Source organism: Lipotes vexillifer, unplaced genomic scaffold, assembly GCF_000442215.2.
Source record: "Lipotes vexillifer unplaced genomic scaffold, Lipotes_vexillifer_v1.1 scaffold1837, whole genome shotgun sequence".
In the NCBI taxonomy this organism is placed as follows: Eukaryota; Metazoa; Chordata; class Mammalia; order Artiodactyla; family Lipotidae; genus Lipotes; species Lipotes vexillifer.
Genome location: NW_006773077.1, coordinates 223,771 through 249,960, shown reverse-complemented (window position 1 = coordinate 249,960; position 26,190 = coordinate 223,771). Strand labels below are relative to the sequence as shown.

At 35.8% G+C, this 26,190-nt stretch overlaps 1 protein-coding gene across 1 annotated transcript in view; it reads right to left on the bottom strand.

Annotated features, from left to right (window-relative positions):
• Positions 1–278: 278 nt before the first annotated feature.
• LOC103069784 (leucine-rich repeat and calponin homology domain-containing protein 3) overlaps positions 279–26,190 on the bottom strand; it is a gene marked incomplete at its 3' end in the record, with an annotated part of 67,641 nt that continues 41,729 nt past the window's right edge. Inside the window, exons 2-7 of the mRNA XM_007448012.1 lie at positions 25,185–25,329; positions 23,449–23,575; positions 20,327–20,432; positions 16,049–16,185; positions 14,785–14,894; positions 279–372 (exon numbers count right to left, since the gene is read on the bottom strand). Of these exons, the coding sequence (XP_007448074.1) occupies positions 279–372; positions 14,785–14,894; positions 16,049–16,185; positions 20,327–20,432; positions 23,449–23,575; positions 25,185–25,329 (719 nt within the window). The remainder of the gene's footprint in view (positions 373–14,784; positions 14,895–16,048; positions 16,186–20,326; positions 20,433–23,448; positions 23,576–25,184; positions 25,330–26,190) is intronic.

Here is a 26,190-nt window from a genome sequence, read left to right as displayed (position 1 = left end):
CGGGCCTCTCACTGCCGTGGCCCCTCCTGTTGCGGAGCACAGGCTCTGCGGCCATGGCTCACGGGCCCAGCCGCTCCACGCACGCGGGATCCTGCCGGACTGGGGCACGAACCTGCGTCCCCTGCATTGGCAGGCGGACTCCCAACCACCATGCCACCAGGGAAGCCCCTATTCTATATTTTATATAACAAGAAATTGAGTCCAGTTAAGACACTTAACCATTTTCATCATTTTATTTTTTCTTAAGTTATAACATGCAGAATAGAAGAAACACTTACTTCATTCCCTGACCATCTCTTATCACCACTGTCCACACTATTGAAACCTGAATCAAGGGCTCCATAGGGGCGACCTGAGTATAATTCTTCATGGCTGCCAAAAAGAAACTTTAGTTGTTAATGTAAAGTTTGATATTTTAAAAATTAACATTTGAAATAAATCAGATGCAATTTTACTAATGAATATTTTCATGGCATTCAGGGACTTAACTATTTAGAATGAAATGAATATTCATTTAACTTTTTAATATGAAAAATTCCAAATTAAAAGTAGATAGAATAGTATAATGAACTCCCATGTACTCATTAACCAGCTCTAAAAATATCCACATTCTTACTTCATCTATTCCTCCAGCCATTCCCAATGCCCCCCCTCAATTATTATTATTTTTAACAGTACTCTTTTTCTTAAAGTAAAATTTACATACATTTAAATGCACAAACCTTTGACAAATGAATACATCTTTGTAACATACACACCTATCATGATATAGGACATTTCTACTTTGCCAGAAAATTCCCACACATCCCTTCCCAGTCAACTTCCCTCACCTCACCACTATGTGCTCCTAAGAGGCAACTACCATTCAAATTTTCTTCACCTTAATTAGTACACAACATCCTCAAAGATGTCCAAGATCTAATCCCTGGAACCCATAAATATGTTACTTTACATTGCAAATGGGAATTAAGGTTGCAGATAGAAGTAAGGTTGCTAATCAGAGGACCTTAAATTAGGGAGATTATCCTGAATTATCTGAATGGGCTCGATGTAATCACAAGGTTCCTTAAACAAGGAAGAGGGAAATAGAAGAGGAGGATTCAATGCTGGCTTGAAGATGGAGGGAGGGGACCAAGAACCAAGGTAAGAAGACAGCCTCTAGAAGTTGAAAAAAGCAAGGAAATACATCCTACTCAAAACCTACAGAAAAGAATGCAGCTCTGCCATCATAATTTTAGCTCAATGAGACCAAGATTTAGACTTCTGACCTACACAACCATAAAATAATAAATCTGTGTTGTTCAGGCCTCTAAGTTTGGGGTGGTAACAACAGAAAAGTAATAAAATTAGTTCTGCTTATTCCAGAATGCATAAAAGTGGTATATGTACTCTTTTTCTACTCAGCATCATGTCAGTGAAATTCTTGATGTTTTTAATACCCTGGAGTAGAATGGATGAATTGTATGGTAAGCATAGGTTTAACTTTAAAAAAAAAACAAAAAAAAAAACCCTGCCAACCTGTTTTTGAAAGTAGCTGTATCATTTTGCATTCCCACCAGCAATGTATTGGAGTTCCAGCTGCCAACACTGTATTCCCAGTCATTAATTTTAGTTATTATTCTGATGGGTATAAAATGTGGTGTTAATTTGTATTTCTCTGATGACTAGTGATAATTAACATCAGTGATATTCAATACCTTTGCATGTGCTTACTGGCCATTCATTTATCTTCTTTTGTGAAATGTCTGTTCAAATCTTTTGCCCATTAAAAAATGCAACATCAATAATCTTAAAAATATTTTGCTAAGTAAAAGAGGCCAGACAAAATGCTACATAATGTTCAATTTCATTTCTATGAAATTCTAGCAAATGCAAAACTATACTGACAGAAGGCAGATCAGTGATTGCCTGGGGCTGAGGGTGATAAAAAAATATATATCTTGATTGTGTTCATAGTTTTGTGACTGTATTCATGTACCAAAACTCACTGAATTGCACATCAAAATGGGTAAATTTTATTATTTGTAAATTTTATCTCAATAAAACTGTTAAAAATATGTGCCAATCCATTTTGCCAAAATGGATGTTCCAGTTTTACTTTTTACATATTGTATTCATAAGCAATATGAGAGCACTGGTTGTTCCACATCCTAACATTTGGTGTTCTCAGTCTTAATTTTATTCCTTCTTGTAGATGTGCAGTGATATCTCATTACATTTCGATGATGACTAGTGATAAGCACTTTTTTATGTGCTTTATTCATTTATATATCTTTCTTTGAAAAGTCTATTCAAGCCTTTTGTCCACTTTTCAATGGGGTTGCCTTTTTTTTTTTTTAACATCTTTATTGGAATACAATTGCTTTACAATGGTGTGTTAGTTTCTGCTTTATAACAAAGTGAATCAGTTATACATATACATATGTTCCCATATCTCTTCCCTCTTGGGTCTCCCTCCCTCCCACCCTCCCTATCCCACCCCTCTAGGCGGTCACAAACCACTGAGCTAATCTCCCTGTGCTATGCAGTGGCTTCTCACTAGCTATATATTTTACGTTTGGTAGTGTATATATGTCCATGCCACTCTCTCACTTTGTCACAGCTTACCCTTCCCCCTCCCCCATATCATATCCCCAAGTCCATGCTCTAGTAGGTCTGTGTCTTTATTCCTGTCTTACCCCTAGGTTCTTCATGACCTTTTTTTTTTTTTTCCTTAGATTCCACATATATGGAATCATACGGTATTTGTTTTTCTCTTTCTGACTTACTTCACTCTGTATGACAGACTCTAGGTCCATCCAACTCACTACAAATAACTCAATTTCGTTTTCTTTTTATGGCTTGAGTAATATTCCATTGTATATATGTGCCACATCTTCTTTATCCACTCATCTGTCGATGGACACTTAGGTTGCTTCCATGTCCTGGCTATTGTAAATAGAGCTGCAATGAATATTTTGGTACATGACTCTTTTTGAATTATGGTTTTCTCAGGGTATATGCCCAGTAGTGGGATTGCTGGGTCGTATGGTAGTTCTATTTTTAGTTTTTAAAGGAACCTCCATACTGTTCTCCATAGTGGCTGTATCAATTTGCATTCCCACCAATACTGCAAGAGGGTTCCCTTTTCTCCATACCCTCTCCAGCATTTATTGTTTCTAGATTTTTTGATGATGGCCATTCTGACCGGTGTGAGATGATATCCCATTGTAGTTTTGATTTGCATTTCTCTAATGATTAATGATATTGAGCATTCTTTCATGTGTTTGTTGGCAATCTATATATCTTCATTGGAGACATGTCTATTTAGGTCTTCTGCCCATTTTTGGATTGGGTTGTTTGTCCTTTTGTTATTGAGCTGCATGAGCTGCTTGTAATTTTGGAGATTAATCCTTTGTCAGTTGCTTCATTTGCAAATATCTTCTGCCATTCTGAGGATTCTCTTTTGGTCTTGTTTATGGTTTCCTTTGCTGTGCAAAAGCTTTTAAGTTTCATTAGGTCCCATTTGTTTATTTTTGTTTTTATTTCCATTTCTCTAAGAGGTGGGTCAAAAAGGATCTTGCTGTGATTTATGTCATAGAGTGTCCTGCCTATGTTTTCCTCTAAAAGTGCGATAGTGTCTGACCTTACATTTAGGTCTTTAAACCATTTTGAGTTTATTTTTGTGTATGGTGTTAGGGAGTGTTCTAATTTCATACTTTTACAAGTACCTGTCCAGTTTTCCCAGCACCACTTATTGAAGAGGCTGTCTTCTCTCCACTGTATATTCTTGCCTCCTTTATCAAAGATAAGGTGTCCATATGTGCGTGGGTTTATCTCTGGGCTTTCTATCCTGTTCCATTGATCTATATTTCTGTTTTTGTGCCTGAACCATTCTGCCTTGATTACTGTAGATTTGTAGTATAGTCTAAAGTCAGGGAGCCTGATTCCTCCAGCTCCATTTTTCATTCTCAAGATTGCTTTGGCAATTCAGGTTCTTTTGTGTTTCCATACAAATTGTGAAATTTTTTGTTCTAGTTCTGTGAAAAATGACAGTGGTAGTTTGATAGCGATTGCATTGAATCTGTAGATTCCTTTGGGTAGTAGAGTCATTTTCACAATGTTGATTCTTCCAATCCAAGAACATGGTATATCTCTCCATCTATTTGTATCTTTAATTTCTTTCATCAGTGTCTTAGAATTTTCTGCATACAGGTCTTTTGCCTCCTCAGGTAGGTTTATTCCTAGATATTTTATTCTTTTTGTTGCAATGGTAAATGGGAGTGTTTTCTTAATTTCACTTTCAGATTTTTCATCATTAGTGTATAGGATGCCAGAGATTTCTGAGCATTAATTTTGTATCCTGCTACTTTACCAAATTCATTAATTAGCTCTAGTAGTTTTCTGGTAGCATCTTTAGGATTTTCTATGTATAGTATCATGTCATCTGCAAACAGTGACAGCTTTACTTCTTCTTTTCCGATTTGGATTCCTTGTACTTTTCTTCTCAGATTGCTGTGGCTAAAACTTCCAAAACTATGTGGAATACTAGTGGTGAGAGTGAGCAACCTTATCTTGTTCCTGATCTTAGTGGAAATGGTTTCAATTTTTCAACATTGAGGATGATATTGGCTGTGGGTTTGTCATACATGGCCTTTATTATGTTGAGGAAAGTTCCCTCTATGCCTACTCTCTGCAGGGTTTTTATCATAGATGGGTGTTGAATTTTGTTGAAAGCTTTCTCTGCATCTATTGAGATGATCACATGGTTTTTCTCCTTCAACTTGTTAATATGGTGTATAACGTTGATTGATTTGCGTATATTGAAGAATCCTTGCATTGCTGGAATAAACCCCACTTGTTCATGGTGTATGAGCCTTTTAATGTGCTGTTGGAATCTGTTTGCTAGTATTTTGTTGAGGATTTTTGCATCTATGTTCATCAGTGATATTGGCCTGTAGTTTTCTTTCTTTGTGACATCTTTGGTTTTGGTATCAGGGTGATGGTGGCCTCGTAGAATGAGTTTGGGAGTGTTCCTCCCTCTGCTATATTTTGGAAGAGTTTGAGAAGGATAGGTGTTAGCTCCTCTCTAAATGTTTGACAGAATTCGCCTGTGAAGCCATCAGGTCCTGGGTTTTTGTTTGTTGGAAAACTTTTAATCACAGTTTCAATTTTAGTGTTTGTGATTGGTCTGTTCATATTTTCTATTTCTTCCTGGTTCAGTCTTGGCAGATTATGCATTTCTAAGAATTTGTCCATTTCTTCCAGGTTGGCCATTTTATTGGCATGTAGTTGCTTGTAGTAATCTCTTATGATCCTTTGTATTTCTGCAGTGTCAGTTGTTACTTCTCCTTTTTCATTTCTAATTCTACTGATTTGAGTCTTCTCCCTTTTTTTCTTGATGAGTCTGGCTAATGGTTTATCAATTTTGTTTATCTTCTCAAAGAACCAGCTGTTAGTTTTACTGATCTTTGCTATAGTTTCCTTCATTTATTTTTCATTTATTTCTGATCTGATCTTTATCATTTCTTTCCTTCTCTAACTTTGGGGTTTTTTTGTTCTTCTTTAATTGCTTTAGGTGCAAGGTTAGGTTGTTTATTTGAGATGTTTCCTGTTTCTTAAGGTAGGATTGTATTGCTATAAACTTCCCTCTTAGAACTGCTTTTGCTACATACCACAGGTTTTGTTTGGGTCATCGTGCTTTCATTGTCATCTGTTCCTAGGTATTTTTTTGATTTCCTCTTTGATTTCTTCAGTGATCTCTTAGTTATTAATGTATTGTTTAGCCTCCATGTGTTTGTATTTTTTTTACAGATATTTTCCTGTAATTGATGTCTAGCCTCATAGCGTCATGGTCGGAAAAGATACTTGATACGATTTCAATTTTCTTAAATTTACCAAGGCTTGATTTGTGACCCAAGATATGATCTATCCCGGAGAATGTTCCTTGAGCACTTGAGAAAAATGTGTATTCTGTTGTCTTTGGATGCAATGTCCTATAAATATCAATTAAGTGCATCTTGTTTAATGTATCATTTAAAGTTTGTGTTTCCTTATTTATTTTCATTTTGGATGATCTGTCCATTGGTGAAAGTGGGGTGTTAAAGTCCCCTACTATGATTGTGTTACTGTCGATTTCCCCTTTTATGGCTGTTAGTATTTTCCTTACGTATTGAGGTGCTCCTATGTTGGGTGCATAAATATTTACAATTGTTATATCTTCTTCTTGGATCAATCCCTTGATCATTATGTAGTGTCCTTATTTGTCTCTTGTAATAGTCTTTATTTTAAAGTCTATTTTCTCTGATATGAAAATTGCTACTCCAGCTTTCTTTTGATTTCCATTTGTATGGAATATCTTTTTCCATCCCCTCACTTTCAGTCTGTATTGTATGTGTCTCTAGGTCTGAAGTGGGTCTCTTGTAGACAGCAAATATATGGGTCTTGTTTTTGTATCCATTCAGCCAATCTGTGTCTTTTGGTGGGAGCATTTAGTCCATTTACATTTAAGGTAATTATCAATATGTATGTTCCTATTCCCATTTTCTTAATTGTTTTGGGTTTGTTATTGTAAGTCTTTTCCTTCTCTTGTGTTTCTTGCCTAGAGAAGTTCCTTTAGCATTTGTTGTACAGCTGGTTCAGTGGTGCTGAACTCTCTCAGCTTTTGCTTGTCTGTAAAGGGTTTAATTTCTTCATCAAATCTGAATGAGGTTCTTGCTGGGTAGAGTAATCTTGGTTGTAGGTTTTTCTCCTTCATCACTTTAAATATGTGCTGCCACTCCCTTCTGGCTTGCAGAGTTTCTGCTGAAAGATCAGCTGTTAACCTTATGGGGATTCCCTTGTGTGTTATTTGTTGTTTTTCCCTTGCTGCTTTTAATATATTTTCTTTGTATTTAATTTTTGATAGTTTGATTAATAAGTGTCTTGGCGTGTTTTTCCTTGGATTTATCCTGTATGGGACTCTCTGTGCTTCCTGGACTTCATTAACTATTTCCTTTCCCATATTAGGGAAGTTTTCAACTATAATCTCTTCAAATATTTTCTCAGTCCCTTTCTTTTTCTCTTCTTCTTCTGGGACCCTTATAATTCGAATGTTGGTGCATTTAATGTTGTCCCAGAGGTCTCTGAGACTGTCCTCAGTTCTTTTCATTCTTTTTCCTTTATTCTGCTGTGCAGTAGTTATTTCCACTATTTTACCTTCCAGGTCACTTATCCATTCTTGTGCCTCAGTTATTCTGCTATTGATCCCTTCTAGAGTATTTTTAATTTCATTTATTGTGTTGTTCATCACTGCTTATTTCCTCTTTAGTTCTTCTAGGTCCTTGTTAAATGTTTCTTGCATTTTCTCTACTCCATTTCCAAGATTTTGGATCATATTTACTATCATTATTCTAAATTGTTTTTCAGGTAGACTGCCTATTTCCTCTTCATTTGTTAGGTCTGGTGGGTTTTTGCCTTGCTCCTTCATCTGCTGTGTGTTTTCTGTTTTCTCATTTTGCTTAATTTATTGGGTTTGGGGTCTCCTTTTCGCAGGCTGCAGGTTCGTAGTTCCCATTGTTTTTGGTGTCTGTCCCCAGTGGCTAAGGTTCGTTCAGTGGGCTGTGTAGGCTTCCTGGTGGAGGGGACTAGTGCCTGTGTTCTGGTGGATGAGGCTGGATCTTATCTTTCTGGCAGGCAGGTCCACGTCTAGTGGTGTGTTTTGGGGTGTCTGTGGTCTTATTATGATTTTAGGCAGCCTCTCTGTAATGGACGTGGCTGTGTTCCTGTCTTGCTAGTTGTTTGGTATAGGGTGTCCATCACTGTAGCTTGCTGGTCGTTGAGGGAAGCTGGGTGCTGGTGTTGAGATGGAGATCTCTGGGAGATTTTTGCTGTTTGATATTACGTGGAGCTGGGAGGTCTCTTGTGGACCAGTGTCCTGAAGTTGGCTCTCCCACATCAGAGGCATAGCACTGACTCCTGGCTGCAGCACCAAGAGCCTTTCATCCAAATGGCTCAGAATAAAAGGGAGAAAAAATAGAAAGAAAGAGGATAAAATAAAATAAAGTACGATAAAATAAAATAAAGTTATTGAAATAAAAAATAATTATTATGAAAAAAAAATTTTAAGTTAAACAGTAAAAAAAAAAAAAGAACAGACGGACTGAATCCTAGGACAAATGGTGAAAGCAAAGCAATACATACAAAATCTCACACAGAAGCATACATATACACACTCACAAAAAGAGGAAAAGGGGAAAAAATACTATATCTTGCTCCCAAAGTCCACCTCCTCAATTTGGGATGATTCGTTGTCTATTCAGGTATTCCACAGACGCAGGGTACAACAAATTGATTGCGGAGCTTTAATCTGCTGCTTCTGAGGCTGCTGGGAGAGACTTCCCTTTCTCTTCTTTGTTCACACAGCTCCCGGGGTTCAGCTTTGGATTTGGCCCCGCCTCTGCGTGTAGGTCACCTGAGGACATCTGTTTTTCACTCAGACAGGATGGGATTAAAGGAGCAGCAGATTCAGGGGCTCTGGCTCACTCAGGCCAGGGGGAGGGAAGGGTATGGATGCAGGGCGAGCCTACAGCGGCAGAGGCCAGTGTGACGTTGCACCAGCCTGAGGTGCATCGTGCGTTCTCCTGTGGAAGTTGTCCCTGGATCCCTGGATCATGGGATCACGGGACCCTGGCAGTGGCAGGCTGCACAGGCTCCTGGGAGGGGAGGTTGGGACAGTGACCTATGCTCGCACACAGGCTTCTTGGTGGCTGCAGCAGCAGCCTTAGCATCTCATGCCCGTCTCGGGTCCGTGCTGATAGCCGCGGCTCACGCCCGTCTCTGGAGCTCCTTTAAGTGGCGCTCTTAATCCCCTCTCCTCACGCACCAGGAAACAGAGGGAAGAAAAAGTCTCTTGCCTCTTCAGCAGGTCCAGACTTTTTCTCAGACTCCCTGCCAGCTAGCCGTGGTGCACTAGCCCCCTTCAGGCTGTGTTCAAGCCGCCAACCCCAGTCCTCTCCCTGAGCTCCGACCGAAACCTGAGCCTCGGCTCGCAGCCCCGCCCGCCCCGGCGGGTGAGCACACAAGCCTCTCGGGCTGGTGAGTGCCGGTCGGCACCGATCCTCTATGCGGGAATCTCTCCGCTTTGCCCTCCGCACCCCTGTTGCTGTGCTGTCCTCCGCGGCTCCGAAGCTCCCTGCTCCGCCTCCCGCAATCTCTGCCCGCGAAGGGGCTTCCTAGTGTGTGGAGACCTTTCCTCCTTCACAGCTCCCTCCCACTGGTGCAGGTCCCGTCCCTATTCTTTTGTCTCTGTTCTTGCTTTTTTCTTTTGCCCTACCCAGGTACATGGGGAGTTTCTTGCCTTTTGGGAGGTCTGAGGTCTTCTGCCAGCACTCAGTATGTGTTCTATAGGAGCAGTTCCACGTGTAGATGTATTTCTAATGTATCTGTGGGGAGGAAGGTGATCTCCGCGTCTTACTCTTCTGCCATCTTCTCTCAGATCTGGGTTGTTTGTCTTTCTAACATTAAGTATAAGCAGGTATTCTTTAGATATCCTGGATAGAAGTCTTTTGTCATATATGTATTTTGTAAATATTTTCCCCCAGTCTGTGGTTTGCCTATTTGTTTTCTTAATATTTTCTTTTTGTAAATAGATGTATTTAATTTTCATTAAATTTAGTTTATCATTTTTTTTAATGGTTATTGGTTTCTGTGTCCTTGCCCACCCCAAGTCACAAAGATATTCTTCCATATTTTCCTCTAAAAGTTTTATAGCTTTAGTTTTAACTTGTTTATAGCTTTAGTTTTTACTTGTTTTTAAACATAGTTTTAAAAGTTAGCTTAATTTGAAGTCTAAAACATGATAAAGACTCCGTTAAAAATTGGTCTATTAGCATTTCATTTAGTAAGACTGCCTAGGTTGGAAACAACTTTCAATGGTACAAATTTAAAATATGTAGTGTTCTTCTGGTATCGATTTTGTATTCCATGTATTCTTACATAGTTTGTGTACATAACTTAAAAAAAATTATTGTGTCATGCTGTCACAATGAATCAGAACCTAAGGTACGGGAAAGAGCAATGTATTTGGATTTCACAGATAATCCAACCAACTATTAGCTCAAAGAAGTCGCTTAACCTTTGTAAAATGAGGTTAAACATTCTTACTCATATGCCTTCACAGAAAGTGAAAGGTGTTAAGTAAAAATAAAAGAACAGAAACAAAAACCCTATGTGAATGTAAGACATTTTTATAACTTGTCATTTATTTTTACTGATAAAGATCTTACTTTGTATGTATTTAGTAATATACAGACCTATTTGTCCAATGTGCTTAACATGCTCTGATTATAAAGATCCAAAAATATAGGTATTTTCCAGCTATCTAACTCATTTTCCTACCCTCCACTACAAAGATCATTTAGCAAAATAAGTGTCTCAGTATAATTCTAAAATTATTTCTCTCCAAAAAAACGTACTGAATTTCCCCCAACTTCTTATCTTGAAAACATTCATATCGACACAAGAGTTGGGAGAGTAATACAATGATATCTATTTGCCCTTCATCTAGATCTCCCAATTGTTAGCATTTAAATAAAATGTTTTATGTGTACTGTCTACATGACATGTCTGCTTTTATGCCTGTTTTAGAGTCCAGATCTTAAGGACAGGTACTGTGTGTGTTTTATCACAGCAAAGTCAGACCAAGGTACCTAATTTTAAAAGCTTTCTGATGAAATATATATTTAAGCCATACTTAAAGAATTCTTATCTGCAGATACCAAAAGAAATACATGTATTTCAGGATTTACTGAACAGTACTTTTTAATATTATGTAAAATTTTCAAGTAAAGATTTTCAGATTTCTAGAGGATACTGTTTTATATAATGTATTTTCTGTGAAGTGACCAATCAAGGTAAGCCTAATTTTACTGTGCTATTTTATAAGTGGGCAACATAAAGAGAATAGAATCTTTGCCTTAAGCTATTATTTTATCCTCTTTATTCAGTTACCTTTAGCTTCTCCACATATTTGCTCTGTCTCAGAGATTAGACTGATAAGATTAAAGTGAGACATAGGTTAACCAACTCTCCAGGTTTGTTCAGGATTTTCCTGGTTTTAGCACTAAAGTCCTATGTCCCAGAAAACTCCTTAGTCACAGGTAAACTAGGACAGATGGTCACCCTATGTATAAATATGGCCTTTGTGAGGCCAGGAAGAGTTGTGCCAGCCAGGCTCCAGCTATGTCCTGTTAGAAAGTCCAGTCTCTTTAGTAAGCTACCTAGCATAAAATGGATTCAAATGCTTATGTTACTCTGTGTGGCAGGGAGATGAACTGTGAATCAGTATAGTGCAGTAAGGAGTTTAAAATATGGCTTTTTTCAAATAATTTAACAGATCTGGACTGATAACTTGGCACCATCATTTCTTAGCTATGTGACTTTAATTAACCTGTTTTACCTATTTCAACCTCTATTTTCTCATAAGTTTATTAAAAAAAAAAAGATTAACAACACCTATCTCACACAGTTGCTATAAAGATTACTTGAGAAAATATAAGCTAAGGACCTGCACAAAGCATTAAATAAAAGTTATCATTCTGTGAAGAATGTGTCCTTAAGAGAGAGTCACTAAATCTGCTTCATTTGAGTTTAGTTCACCAAACATTTATTGAATGCCAGGCAGTTTTCCAGCTGCTTAGAATATAAATATGAATAAAGGATGGCCACTGCTTTCACAAGCTCAGGCTTGTTGTAGAGAATTAATTCCACTACCGGGGTTACAGAGGCAGGACTTTTCTTACCAGTGGCTTGGTCGTTCCTTAGTTTTGGCTCACTGCCACGTCATCATAAATAAATATATTTAGTCTATAAAATAAAGCTGCTTAAAATCATCACAGCAAAAAAGCATAGTTCACTTTAGATCACTATTTTAAAAAATGTGTGCCATTGTATAAAATAAGAAAGTTATCACAACAGTGTAAATTGCTAAAGGAGTTGGAAACATTTACATCTGAAAATGAGTAAAAACATTTGTGACCTTTATAAAATGGTTTAAGAAAAACTGTGTGTTGTTTTTATGCTACACAATAAAGTAGTTAGAAAGTTGCAACTAAGGACTGAAATTACCACAGCAGTAACTTGTACTGAATACCTGAAGAGCTACAGGATTAATAAAAATTCTCTTCAGCAAAACAGGACTCTTAGACTAAATTTGTCCAAGATCACAGTAGACAGCTAATAACTCTAATGCCTAATATTCATATAGGGCTTTATGGTCAGCAAAGCACTTTCAAACACAGGTCATTTGATCCTCACAACTACTGTTAGAAATATAAACAGGGTAAAGATCACATTGAAGAAACCAAGGTTCAGAGAGGTTAAGTGAACTGCCTAATAGTACAGAGATCCAGAGCTAGAACTAAGGCCTTCTGACTCCATGACTGCATTTTGAATAAATGCACTGCTAACTACAATGCAATCTTACTAATCTGTACCTTATTGAGAAAGACATGAAAGTATGATGTCTCATTTGCTGGTGCATGAGGAGTTGAAGGAAATATTTTTGTTTTATTTATATATATATATATATATATATATATATATATATATATATATATAAAGTAACATAACTCTGGAAAAAATGGAAAATGCAGAAGACAGATTAACCTAGGGAGCATAATTAGGGATTATTATAGGGAATGGAATATATTAGATCTATAATTACTAATTCCTTTGGAGAAACATGACATGTTTATGCTATTTAGACTTCCCGTTTAGGAAAGGTTTCTCTATTGACTCAAGCCTTCCTGTATCTCTTAGCAAATACACACAAGTCTCTTCCCAGGATTTCTTGATTTTCTTTTTAAAGAAAAATAATGAAGTTGCTATATTTAAAAAAAATTTAGGCCAAGACTAATTAGTCTTCAAAACTAAGGATAGAGTCACAGAGAGAAATAGGTTCTGCAATTAGCACTGCAGCCCTCAACCAAAGTTCACTGTTCATACAGGTAATGATGCTTCCTCCTTGGTTTCTTCAGGCATACCCTCATATACACATACCCAGTAATCACTATTCATATCTTACACACAAACCTCAAAGGCAACAGTAGCAGTTTAATGTTCCTACTCTGCTATTTCAGGAGAGGAATACTTTTCCTTCCCAAGGATTACTAACTCCAAGGGAGAAAATAAATTAGTGTATATATAAAAGAAAACCTACTTTTATTTGTTGTACATCTTTTTTAAGAGTACAGGAGAAGAAACTTTTAGAAATATTTAAATAGGAAAAACAAAACTTTCTTCTATAAATAAGAAACAAGAGTTACATATTATAAGCAATGAACTGAGGTAGGAGGAAAAAGAAATGAAAAGGAGATAATGGAGAAAATTTTAAATTCTTGGTATTAGTGGTCTGGGTCTCCTCATATCCACCCCCACTGCCAAAATCCTTCCTCTAAGAGAGGTCCAGATTAGCACATTGTGTGTAAGACCTAATCCCTACCATCTGGCAAAACCTTTTATGTCCTCCTTAACACCACATATGTGCTTTCAGTCCTCTCAGAGTTAAAAGGGTTTATCTATCTATCTATCTATCTATCTATCGGCTGTGTTGGGTCTTTGTTGCTGTGCGTGGGCTTTCTCCAGTTGTGGCTGAGCCCGTGCACTGCAACTACTGAAGCCTGTGCGCCTAGAGCACCTGCTGTGCAACAAGAGAAGCCACTCCAATGAAAAGCCCCCTTATGCCTCATTCACACAGAATCTTCCTCCCTTTCAGAGTTTATCACTAACTTGAATTTTTGAATATGCATCTGCTTTTTTGTTTTTTGGGGGTTTTTTTGGCTGCGCCACACAGCTTGTGGGATCTTAGTTCCCTGACCAGGGATCGAACCCAGGCCCCCTGCACTAGAAGTGAGGAGTCCTAACTACTGGACCACCAGGGAATTCCCTATGCATCTGCTTTTTACAGTTTTTTTTCCTTCAAATTATTTTTGTATTTTTAATGCCTGCTTTTAGAAACTCTACCAAAATAGAAGCTTGTTAACCTGTTTTAGACTAGGACACTGAGAAGGTTAGGACTGTGCTTTTACGTAAATGTGAAAAGTTCCAAGAGAAGGCCTAAAGCGTTCTCTTTTGAGTAAAGTCTATGAATATTACTGCACCTTCACTGAGACATCAATTTTGCCTGTTAAAAGGCTTTCTGAATTTAATTCCTGCTACTTAAGATTGTTCCATTGGTTGGGAATGCCAAAAAGTAACTTTGTAAAAGTCAGGTGTTATATGTAGCTGAGGGATTCACAGACTTAGAAGATCGTGAAGTGACATTAATGGTCATCAAATCCAACCCCTTCACTCCCTCTGGGAAAAATGAAGCCCAAAAAGTTTGAATGACTTGCCTTAAGTCACAGAGCTAGTTAACAGGAGAGCCAAAGTTAGTTTTCAAGTCACTTAGACCAGTAGTTTTCAACTGGGGACCCCTCAGAGGATATTTGGCAATTACTGGAGACAGTTTTGTTTGTCACTTTGGAAGATGCTACAGATGCCAGGGATGCTGTTAAACACCTTCCAATGTATAGGACAGCTCCTCACCACAAAGAATTATCTAGTTCAAAATATCAACAGTGCTGAGGTTGAGAAACCCTGACTTAGGACTACACTTTGTCACATCTATGTAATCAACTTTTACTTAATATAAGCATTCTGAGAAAAATTGTGTCAGAATAGGATATTTCCCTTTGGTCAAACAAAGAGTCAGGTAAATTTAAAGGTTCAGTTTATTTGATTCTCTGTGAGATGGAATATAATAATAAAAGAATACAACATACTCACCAGGAGCCAAAACCCATGGGTCTTCTATCATAATCTGGCAGATCTGGAGCAATCTTACAAGCCTGTATGTTCAGGTATTTAAATATGTGGATTTTGCCTTTTATACATATCTAAACAAAGTAACATATAAATACAACCAAATTATTACTCATCTGAAATATATGTGTCCCCTTGCATTTTAAAATAAAAATACATTTTTACTTAATGTATACTGGAAATAGAAGGCATTTCTATCAAGTATATACAGTAATATTTAAAAATGTACTGATTATAACATTGTATCATGTTACTTTAGGCGTTTAAGTGATATAAATGTAGGTTTTTGTTTTCTAGTCCCTAATAAGTTTCAGTAACATATAAAATAAATAATTTATGATTATAAACAGTTAGAATACCAAGTAAACTTATATTGATTGGTTAGGCATAGTCAGGGATTTAAAGCATTGCTCCCCATGGATTATATTGGTAACTTTTGTTTTTAGGAATCCAACAATCATGCACAATTACATTTTCAATCCTACTTCCTGTAAGAGAGAAAAGCAGGAAATGATTAAAAAAGTTATATACACTTCTGTTGCTACCTACTGACTTCTGTCCCACAGCCAACACACAAATTCTTTAGGATTATGAGGCCTTTCTATAGTTATGAAGTTTACTCATAAAGTTTAACAGTTGCCATACAGAGGCTTGTACAAGACCATCAATTAATTGCAGAGTAAGGAAAGCTACAGTGAAAAATATAAGGTGATCAACACTTTTTAGACTATAGAATGTCTAGGATCTATTTGTAAAGCTACCTTATAATAACTTTATTAAGTAGTTTCATTTCAGTCACTGATAAACAAATGACCAAAATGACTAAACGAGGAACTTAAGATTTTAGAAAATAGTAAAGTACAAAAACAATGGTCATGAGAGATACATTGATGATCTTTAGTTCTGTAAGCTGAGCATTTTGTCTTTAGCATTTACATTGTCTACATTTAAGTTTTACTAGAAAGAAATAACTCAAATTTTATTAGAAAAAAACTTTAAGGAAGACTCCTTCAAATTAAAAAGAAGTCAATTTAGTGAAAGGAAAAACATTTTTGGAATATTACCTATCTTCCATTCCATTTATTCAAGGCTTCTAAAGAATACATATAAGTTGTGAATTTATTTTAAAAGAACTTAGTTTCTAAAAAAAAGATAAATACATATAACTTTTAAACTTCATCTTTTGTCAGAAAAGTTCATAACATACTTCAAGTCAACTATGGTTTACCTGTGCAGGAGGAGATTGTAGTGGATTATTATCTAGGGTGATCATCTGTAGGTGCCTGAGATTCCGATAACAAACAGGGATTGTTGTAATTTTATTGCAGGAAAAGTCTAACCGTATCAAAGGCAACTCTGCTAGCTCTGCAGGGGGATAAGGTGGAAATAAACAGTTAATGATATTTCAAACCTAGACAACTTTTTTCAGAAGCTTCTAGCTAAATATAATGGATTTAACGTAAATATTCACCTCCATTCTTTCTTAGTGATTAACTGATATACAGCAAAGTGGCGTAAAATGAAATCTAGTTGCTTAGGGATGGTAATATTAATGAAAAGCAAACTGTTTGACCCCTTATGGAACAACAGAAAGTCTTAGAAACTAGGTCTGATACCACAGAAAGGTGTGAATAACACAAGGATTACATGATAATCTGTATAAAGAACAGGTTAGATGCCTAGCTCTTCAATCCCAACTCATGCAGCTAGGTAACTACTCCTTTCCAATCATGACAGGAGCTGAATTGAAAGGCTCTGAACTCAAGGACCGCAGGCACAATGGAAAGTCAGGTTGAGTTCCCTGCTGAAAACGGAGGATTTAAGTAAAAGTCTACAAACGTGACCACAAGACCATAGCACTTTCCTCCCCAACCTTACCCCATCCCCAGCTCCTGACTGGCAGTAGTTAGGAACATACACAACACTGTAGAAGAAGGAAAACATCTTTCTCTGGGGAAACTATATTGTCCCATATAAAAGGCCTTTAGATACTGATAGGGAGTTTCCCCGAATAAAATATCCAGCTTACTGCTTAACTACTATTATACAATTCCTGCTCAGTATACTTGGAATTTCTAATTAGCTCTATACAGACAGTACACGATCCACAGACATTTAGAAGAGCCTCCAACATGTAAGACAGAAATCAAAACACGCAAGCCAATCTAAAAAAAGAGCTCTGAAAAAATAGGTAATATATAGGAAATAAAAGAAAACTTTTAAAAACTAGAATTAATGTCTCTAATTTCAGAGAGATAAAATACTAAATTACTGAAACAAGAAAGGAATGTTTTTTTAAAAAATCAGAGAAAAACAAGGGTTCTTAGAGATGAAAAATAAGATGGCAGAAATTAAAAATTCAGAAGAATGGTTAGAGTATAAACAGTTGGAACTGTTTACCACCTGGTTAAACAAAATGATGAAGAAATGGACAATAAAAACGATAAGAAAACCATAGGATCAATTAAAGGAGTCCAATATCTAATTCACAAAAACTCTAGAAAGAGAAAACAGAGAAATCAGAAGACAGGACATTATCAAAAAAGAGATATAAGACAATTTCTTATATCTTATATCGAAGGATGTGAATCGAAGGATGTGAATCTCTGGTTTAGAACGAAGGATGTGAATCTCTGGTTTAGATAGAAGGATCAATCTAAACGAAGGATGTGAATCTCTGGTTTAGATAGAAGCCCACCAAGTATCTGTTTATTGAATTAAAACAACTCATACTATGGCACATCATCATAAAACTTCAGAGTGGTAAGGAAAAAAAAGGGAAGACCTTAAAATATTCCAGAGGAAAAAACTGGTAACAAACAATGGACTGGAATTAGGAATGGCATCAAATTTTCCACCATTAAATTTTTTTTTTTTTTTGGCCGTGCCATGCAGCATGTGGGATCTTAGTGTCCCGACCAGGGACTGAACCCATGCCTCCTGCAGTGTTAAGTCTTAACCCCTGGACTGCCAGGGAAGTCCCTCAACCATTAATTTTTAAAATTGAAAGCTAAAAGCGAAAAAAGACTTGAAAATCATTTGACAAAATAATTTTCAACCTAGAATTTATAACCAAATTATTAATCAACGGTGAGCACAGAATAGAGATATTTCTTTTCAAGTGAAATCTCAAAAAATGTTTTCCTATGACATGTTCTCAGGAAACTACTAGAAGATGCCCTTCTAGCAAAACAAGGGAGTAAAGTAAGAAAGAGGAATTATTTGTCAGTTATACCTCAATAAAGCTGAAATTAAAAAAAAAAAGTAAGAAAGAAGACATGAAGTCCAGGAATAAGAGGAATAAGAGTTCAGCAAAGAAGAAAAGCTAGGCAGAAAATAACAGAGAACAACCAGTTCATACTGGAAGAGAAAGAAAAAAGGTTCAATGAAGGAGATATTCAGGGGAAAAAAAGAAAGATACATAATCTGATTGGTTTGACTAATAAGGCTGCTGGAAAAAGAGGGAGGAATTAGCCACAGGTACATAAAAAGCTAGGCAAATTTTTTTAAAAAGGACTTACTAACTCTAGAAAAACAACAATAAAAACAAGATGTCAAAGTTGATAAATCCAGCAATAGCTGTAAAAGCAGATCATTTAGAAATGTGTCAGCAAACAGTAGTGGAAAGAGTCAAAGGACTTGAAGGTATATGCTTCTGGCCATTGAAACTGGAGAGAGGAATGACTGAGGCAGGAGAATGCTATTATTTATTTTAAGCTTTTTATTACTATTTGACTTTTGGAATAATATATTTGATTAAAATTAATTTAAAATCAAAATGACAATATAACAAAAGATGTAATATCTTTATCTACCAAACTGTAATATGTTAGAGATCACCAAGGAGCATGAACTTCCACACTAACTTGTATAGGTGTTGGATGAAGCTTTCCTGCCATCTCAGTTTAACTGAGTATGCTGAGATTACAAGATAAGTCTACAAAAAAACATTTGAAACTATCTGTGTGACAATTTTCTTGGTAATATGCATTTAAAATAAGATAGAGAAATAAATTAGATGATAAAACTATCAGACTACAATCATCATCTGAAATCCCAGATTTTCATTTTCACCAAAACCCCGATTGTTTTGATTATTTAATTTCATATTAAGTCAGTATTATTGCATTAGTAAGCCTTTAAAGATCAACCACAGTAGGTGGGGCCTGAGTAGAGGGGTAATCCTGATAGAAATTTTGAGTTATATGTCAGTCATGATTTTGGTCGGTCCTGCTAATGGCCTGCATTCCCGCTGCTGGGGTGGTAGAAGGCAGAACCAGGAGGAAATGAGGAAGGCTCTGAAGATAAAAGGTATAAAGGTTACTGGACAAGCCTACTGAGGGGAAAGATATGCAGGATTTTGGGTAGTATGGTTGTAGTAAATGTATAAAAGTGGAATGGAAAAGTCACTTTGTGAGATGCTTACTCGGGATCAAAAAATGTCAAAGCTACACACACTAGTATATTAGAACTCAGTATCATACAGGATCAAATTGGTATAAACATCTGGATTCTACAAGGAAGCAAAAGCAACATTAGTTAATTCATTATTTACTGTACATTAAAAGTTGCATTTTGTAGAAAAACCTAGATAATCATTGTCACGAAAACATCTTCTAAAGATTCCTTATCTTTGAGACAAACATTCTGAAATGTTTATAGATGAATTTTTGTAAGTTGTTTCAAGTTAATCTAGAGGACAGAGCAAGAGAAAGAGGATGGGAGTAGAGCTGAAACAAGAACTTCCATGAGCTAATGACTGATGTAGTTGGGTGATTCATTGCTCTCATTTAGATATTAAATTTTACATAATAAAATTAAAGAAATATATATTCTAATTTAATAAAATAATGATTTTCACCATTTTCACTTTCTCTTGTAGCTTTCTCTTTCATGAATTTATATTTTTGAACGATTGATCAATTATACCTAATTAATTTGTTTAATCATTTTTATCATTCAAATACATGTACCAGAACTTATAGTCAGCCTAAGACAACCAGTCTCCTAGTGCAGTCTCTCACTCCATTCATTATTATTCATTTTACACATCACCTCCACACAGTTATTTAGCCTCTATCTGAACATCTCCAGTGAAGGATAAAATTATTAAATTCAAATCAAGTCCATTTTAAGTCAGTCAGTGATAATTGCAGCAATGTTTTCATTATACTAAACTATCCCCTTATCAAAAACATGTTATGTTTCTCCTAAGTAGTTATGCCAACTGAAATTTCCAGTGATCTTACCCTGAGTTATTGATTATATCAGTTAACAGGATCTAAAATTACAATCACTGTTAAATAGTTATTGGAGCTTTTCACTGAAGAGTCTAGCTTTTAAAATCCACAACGGAACAGACAGCACATATTAAAGAAACCATTACATTTCAAATACTGGCTCTAACTTTTATACATTTTTGAAGTGCCCATCAGTCTGAGAGATCTTTAAAATAAAAAGGCAAGAAACAAAACAGAACAAAAAAAACTGTTTCACAATTTCTTACCTTCAGGCAAACGTACTAAGTGATTTCTTCTTACATTAAGGTCTCGCAAGGCCTCCAAATTACCAATTTGGGAAGGGACTGTTTGAATTTCATTGCAGCTCACATCCTATTTCAAAAAGATACAAAGTAAAGAACTGTACTAATATTACAAACTTGCATGCTTTAAACTATCTGTAAAATGAGGTTGGACAAGATAATACCCCTCTTGTTGTAAAAAATACTATGATTCTGTGTCCAAGAATAATCCCATAGTTTGCAATAGCATTTAATTTTTTAAATGTATAGGCTTTTGACTGACTCCGTACACTGTATATAGATCTACATTAACTTTGTGAGCAGAACTAAAATTAAATGACTTAAGATGTGGACAGGAGGCCTAGAATATCAGATCAAATGAAAATGTTGGTGAAAAGGTTAAAAAAAAGGTATTAAAACAGATCTTTAGGACAATATTTTTATTTTATATTATTCTAAAGAAACTAGAAGAAAAAACAAAACTATGATAAAAATTATAATGATAAAATTATTTGAAAGGAAATCCCATTCTCAAAAATAGAAGTTCAACTATTCAAGAATATAAAATAAAAATGCACTGAAGATGACTCAAATCATTCTTTATCAAACTGAACATGAGGGAAAAATAATAAAGTACACATAACTCAAAGGCTATGGAAAAAGTAGATACTATTCTATTAGCAGCTCATCAACCTGATTCTAATACATATATTAGGTAGGCCTTCTGGTATCTTGGCAAATAGCTTGATTCCACTAGTTCTGAAAAGAGACTGACTACAAGGTTCCAAGACTGATAATTTCAGGATTCCATAATTCTGAGACCAGCCAGAATTTGTAAACCCATGCATAGCAACAAGAAGCTATCTAGGTTAATAAAAGCTCTAAGATGCCACAGTAACACTTAAAATTCCTCCAATATATAAATAAAAAGAAAATACTGAGACTTGTTATTAGAAAAGACTGCTTACAAAAAACTTCAATAAGCTTCAGACATTATTTTTAAATTTTCCCAAAGTATTCTCAGAAAGAAATAATACTATTTTTACCTTTCCTACCCATTCATGATTGAAGTAGAATCAGAAGCTAGACTTCTTAGCCCAGTGCTCTAGGTATCAAAGCTAAAAGGGTTCTAAAAGAAGTCAAGGGATCCCTGGTTAAGAATCTGCCTGCCAATAGAGGGGACATAGGTTCGAACCCTGGTCCAGGAAGATCCCACATGCCACGAAGCAACTAAGCCCATGCACCACAACTACTGAGCCTGTGCTCTAGAGCCTGCAAGCCACAACTACTGAAGCGCGCATGCCTAGAGCCCATGCTCCACAAGAGACTGCACCGCAATGAAGCCCCTGCTTGCTGCAACTAGAGAAAGCCTGTGTGCAGCAACAAAGACCCAACGCAGCCAAAAAAATATATATATATATAAAGAAGTCGAAAGGATAGGAAGATTGAGTCTGAGCCAGAAGGGAATAGCAATCTATAATATCGCTCTCAGAAAATATGTACGTTGAAAGACAGCAGTTTACTTTCACTAAAAAAAAATGAAGGAGAAAAAAAAGGAAAAGAAGCAATAAGGATGCTGTAGAAAGACCCATGAGGGAATCAGGAGCATTACGATTATTAATTTTTACTCTGCCACAAGCTGTTTTTTATGACTGAAGTATCAACTCACTTCTTTCGTAGAAAGCTAGAAGCACCTTCTGTGAGACATATCTATCCCTTAAGCATTTAGGATTCAATAACTAGAAACAGAAAGTTTAAATCGTGGTCTAGTATCTAGACTCTAAATTTAATATATTTGTGAGTTCTTATATGTGACCTTTTATATTCATAATCTACCTGAAAAAAAAAAGTGACCCAACATCTGGTCCAATTAGACTTTAAGTGTACAGTCAGTTGTCCCTCAGTATCTGCAAGGGATTGGCTCTGAGGATACCAAAATCCATGGATGCTCGAGTATCATACAAAATGGTGCATAATTTGCGTATAACCTACATATATCCTCCTGTATGCTTTCAACCATCTCTAGATTACTTATAATACCTGATACAACGTAAACACTGTGTAAATAATTGTCACACACAGCAAATTCAAATTTTCCTTTTTAGAGATTTCTGGAAAAAATTTTTTTTTAATTTTATTTCTTATTTTTGGCTATGATGCATGACTTGTGGGATCTCAGTTCCCCGACCAGAGATCGAACCCACACCCTTGGCAGTGGAAGTGCAGAGTCCTAACCACTGGACCACCATGGAATTCCCAGGAAATTTTTTAAAAAAATATTTTTGATTCACCGTTGGTTGAATCCACAGATGCAGAACCTACAAAAACAGAAGGCCAACTGTATTTATTTTTCGTTTACAATGTACATACATCTTTGTTAATAAACCTACATGGAATTATACTCCCAAATCTTAATGGACATAATTGTATTTGATCATTTCAGAAATAGGAATCATGGGTTCTGGAGTTAAGGTAGACTGGTTTCAAATTCTACTTCAGTTATGGAACCTTTGGAACCTTTGGCAAATTACTTAACCTATCCTGAGTGCTAGTTTCTTCAGCTATAATAAGATGATAACAATTCATAATGTTATTGTGGTGATTAAATAAGAAAAGTCTTATTCCCATGCCCAGAACAAAAGCACTCAAGAATAACAAGAAGTGGTAGGTGAAGGTTAAGCTTCTTAGAAAATATAAAGAACAGCTCACTTCAGAGTGGGAGCTAGGTTCTAAAGATAGCCTATAAGGTAAAAAAAGTAAACCTGACCTTTGTACTGCCCATTCCCTATAGGCACTAACCAAAAATCAGAATACTGATGCTATTAACAAGATTTAATTTAAAAAATTCAAACCCTTTATTAAATTATGTCTCAAAAGTTTAATAACATAGAAATCACTTACTATTGATTAGAACCTGATTAGACTTTGGTTAGACTTGTACTTTCAGTTCTTTCCTAATTCTGTGCTGAAGCACTTGAGAGCTCATCAATCAGTAAAACTTCATTATCAGTACTTGAAAATAACTCAAAAACACAAGAGTGTGTGTGTGTGTGTGTATACACACACACACACATATAAAACAATCAAAAAATGAAATATTAACTTACAAGTTCTGTTAAATGTCTGAGATGTCCAATTTCTTCTGGAAGTGAGACCAATTTGTTATTACTAGCAATTAAGACTTTCAATGGTAAATCACACAAGTGTACTGGCAATGTTGACAGCTGGTTTCGACTAAATGGGTAAGCAGAAAAAGAGAAAAGTCAGAGCCCACCACTCAAGGAAAAAAACTTCCGTCTTTCTCATTCTATACTAAGTACACTAACAAAGGTAAGTCTTGCAAGGACCAAACAGGATATTAGACTTGAGTTTGAGTCTTCATTTCCTCACTTGTCAGCTTTTGTGTTTTTAGGCACAGAATTTAATTTATCTGTATCTTACACAGATTCCTCATCTGCAAATCACAGGGCTTACAGGACTTTTGCACCATAAGACTACTTTGTAAATAATGAAGTGCCATATAAACAAAACATATTATTATTTTATTAAACTTAAATTTATATAGGAAAAAATGATTTTAAAATAGGATAGATAACTAACATCCTCTCTTCTTCCTTCCAAAGAGTTATATTAAAAGTGTTTGTAATTTACTTCCCTCATCATTACATTATTATAACCAAATGTACATAAACAACCCAAATATAATTCTATGGGAAATAAGGGACAGATTGTGATTTCAAATATATCATATTAACTGAGGGATAGGTAAGGAATTTTTATTTATACAAAAATGTACAAATCAGAACTGAAAGTAAAAACACATCTATCATTAGGATAAAAATAAGTTAAAATTTTACTTATGCAGATTTAACATCTTAATCCTTAGTAACAACTGCCCCCCCCTTTTCAAGATCTTTGATGATTTTACTAACACAGACCATAAGCCTTTAAAACTTTTAAAATCTAATAATTAGACATTCACATACAAAACTGTCTACCAGTGCTACTTTGATCATGGGGAAAAAACTGAGAGAATAAATATCTGAGAGGGAAAATGAGTTTTAGAAATATATAAACTGTACATTAAAATGATTACATATAAAAGTATTTCCAAAGCATATTTAATGAGAAGGGGAAAATCTCATTTAAAAATTTGACTAAAAGCCTACAAAAAAGTAAAAGTTCACCTATAATTATATAACTCAGACACAACATTTTGATGAATTTCCTTTACTTTTCTACATTTGTTTATCTTCTCCAGTCAACATTTATAACTTTTATAATGAAATAAAATAACAAAAGAATTCTTGTAAAATGTGAAAAAATGGAGTAGGTGAGTTGAATAAATGCATTTATATATTCAGAACTTAGTACACAAAAATACGTAATCACAAAAACCAAAGTAATTTCAGATGTACTATTCTCATTTGATGAAGCTTATTTGAAAATGTAATCAGAAAACCACTGCTACAAGACTACTCCAAGTCTATTAGGCTAATGGCTCTTAGAGTTAGTTAATTATTACAAAGACAAAGATAAAGGGAGAAACTAGAGGGATACAGAAAATGCTGCTAATTTAGTCTAAGAATATGTCGAGATATTACTGATATAAACAGACAATGTAAATTTGTTTTTAATTATTATTTTTAGTTTTTGGCCACGTGGCATGTGGGAGCTTAGTTTCCCGACCAGGGATTGAACCCGTGCCCTCTGCAGTGGAAGCATGGAGTCCTAACCACTGGACCACCACGGAATTCCCCAGATAATGTAAATTTTAGTGAAAGGGAAGAGGAAAACTGATAAGATCACACAAAACTAAAAATTAAAAAGAAAAAATCCTTACCTAATATTTAAGAACGTTAGAGCTTGCAAGTTTAGAATTGCCTCTGGTATATACCGAATACAATTTTGGTATAAATTGAGATTCTCAAGAGAAACGAAGTGACATGCTTCTATGGGAATTTCTGAGAGGCGATTTCGTGACAGATCTGAAAGAAAAAATAAATTAAGTTTAAAATCAATCCTTGGAACTTATTTTACTGAAATTTTAAATAAAAAAAGCAGGTTTCATAATTGTTTGAATTTCCTAGAGCTCCTATTGTGGAGACTGGTACAGATTAGATATTCAAATATTAAATGATTGAATAAACCATTTTAACAATATGCCTCTATACCTGCTGCTGGGAAATGTTGATTCCTTTTGAGTCTCTACACATACTAAAAAATAAAACCATTATTCTTTGCAAATAACATAAATTACAAGGAATACCAGCTTAAAAATTATATCACAGATCATGCTAAGTACCAAATATCCTAGAAAACAAATGGATCCCTAAAATCCACCTTCTCAAAAGCTCAGACAACATTCTAAGGTTTTCAGAAAAGCGAAGCAAAACGAAACAAAAAAAAACATTGTCCCTTTCTTTACCAGTCAAAAAGTATCACTGTTGGGCTTCCCTGGTGGCGCAGTGGTTGAGAGTCTGCCTGCCGATGCGGGGGACACGGGTTCGTGCCCCGGTCCGGGAAGATCCCACGTGACGCGGAGCGGGCTCGGCCCGTGAGCCATGGCCGCTGAGCCTGCGCGTCCGGAGCCTGTGCTCCGCAACGGGAGGGGCCGCCAACAGTGAGAGGCCCGCGTACCAAAAAAAAAAAAAAAAGTATCACTGTCATGTCAAAAGGACTCAGGAACCATCTTTGCTCCCACTGGCTAAAGATGAGATAATCTGAGCTTCAATAAAGATAATAATTGCAGCGGAAAAAAAAAATAATTGCAGTGAATTGAAATCTATCACATATTACTGAATTTATCCTCCCCAAAAGATGATAAAGAACCAATTAATTACCTTGTA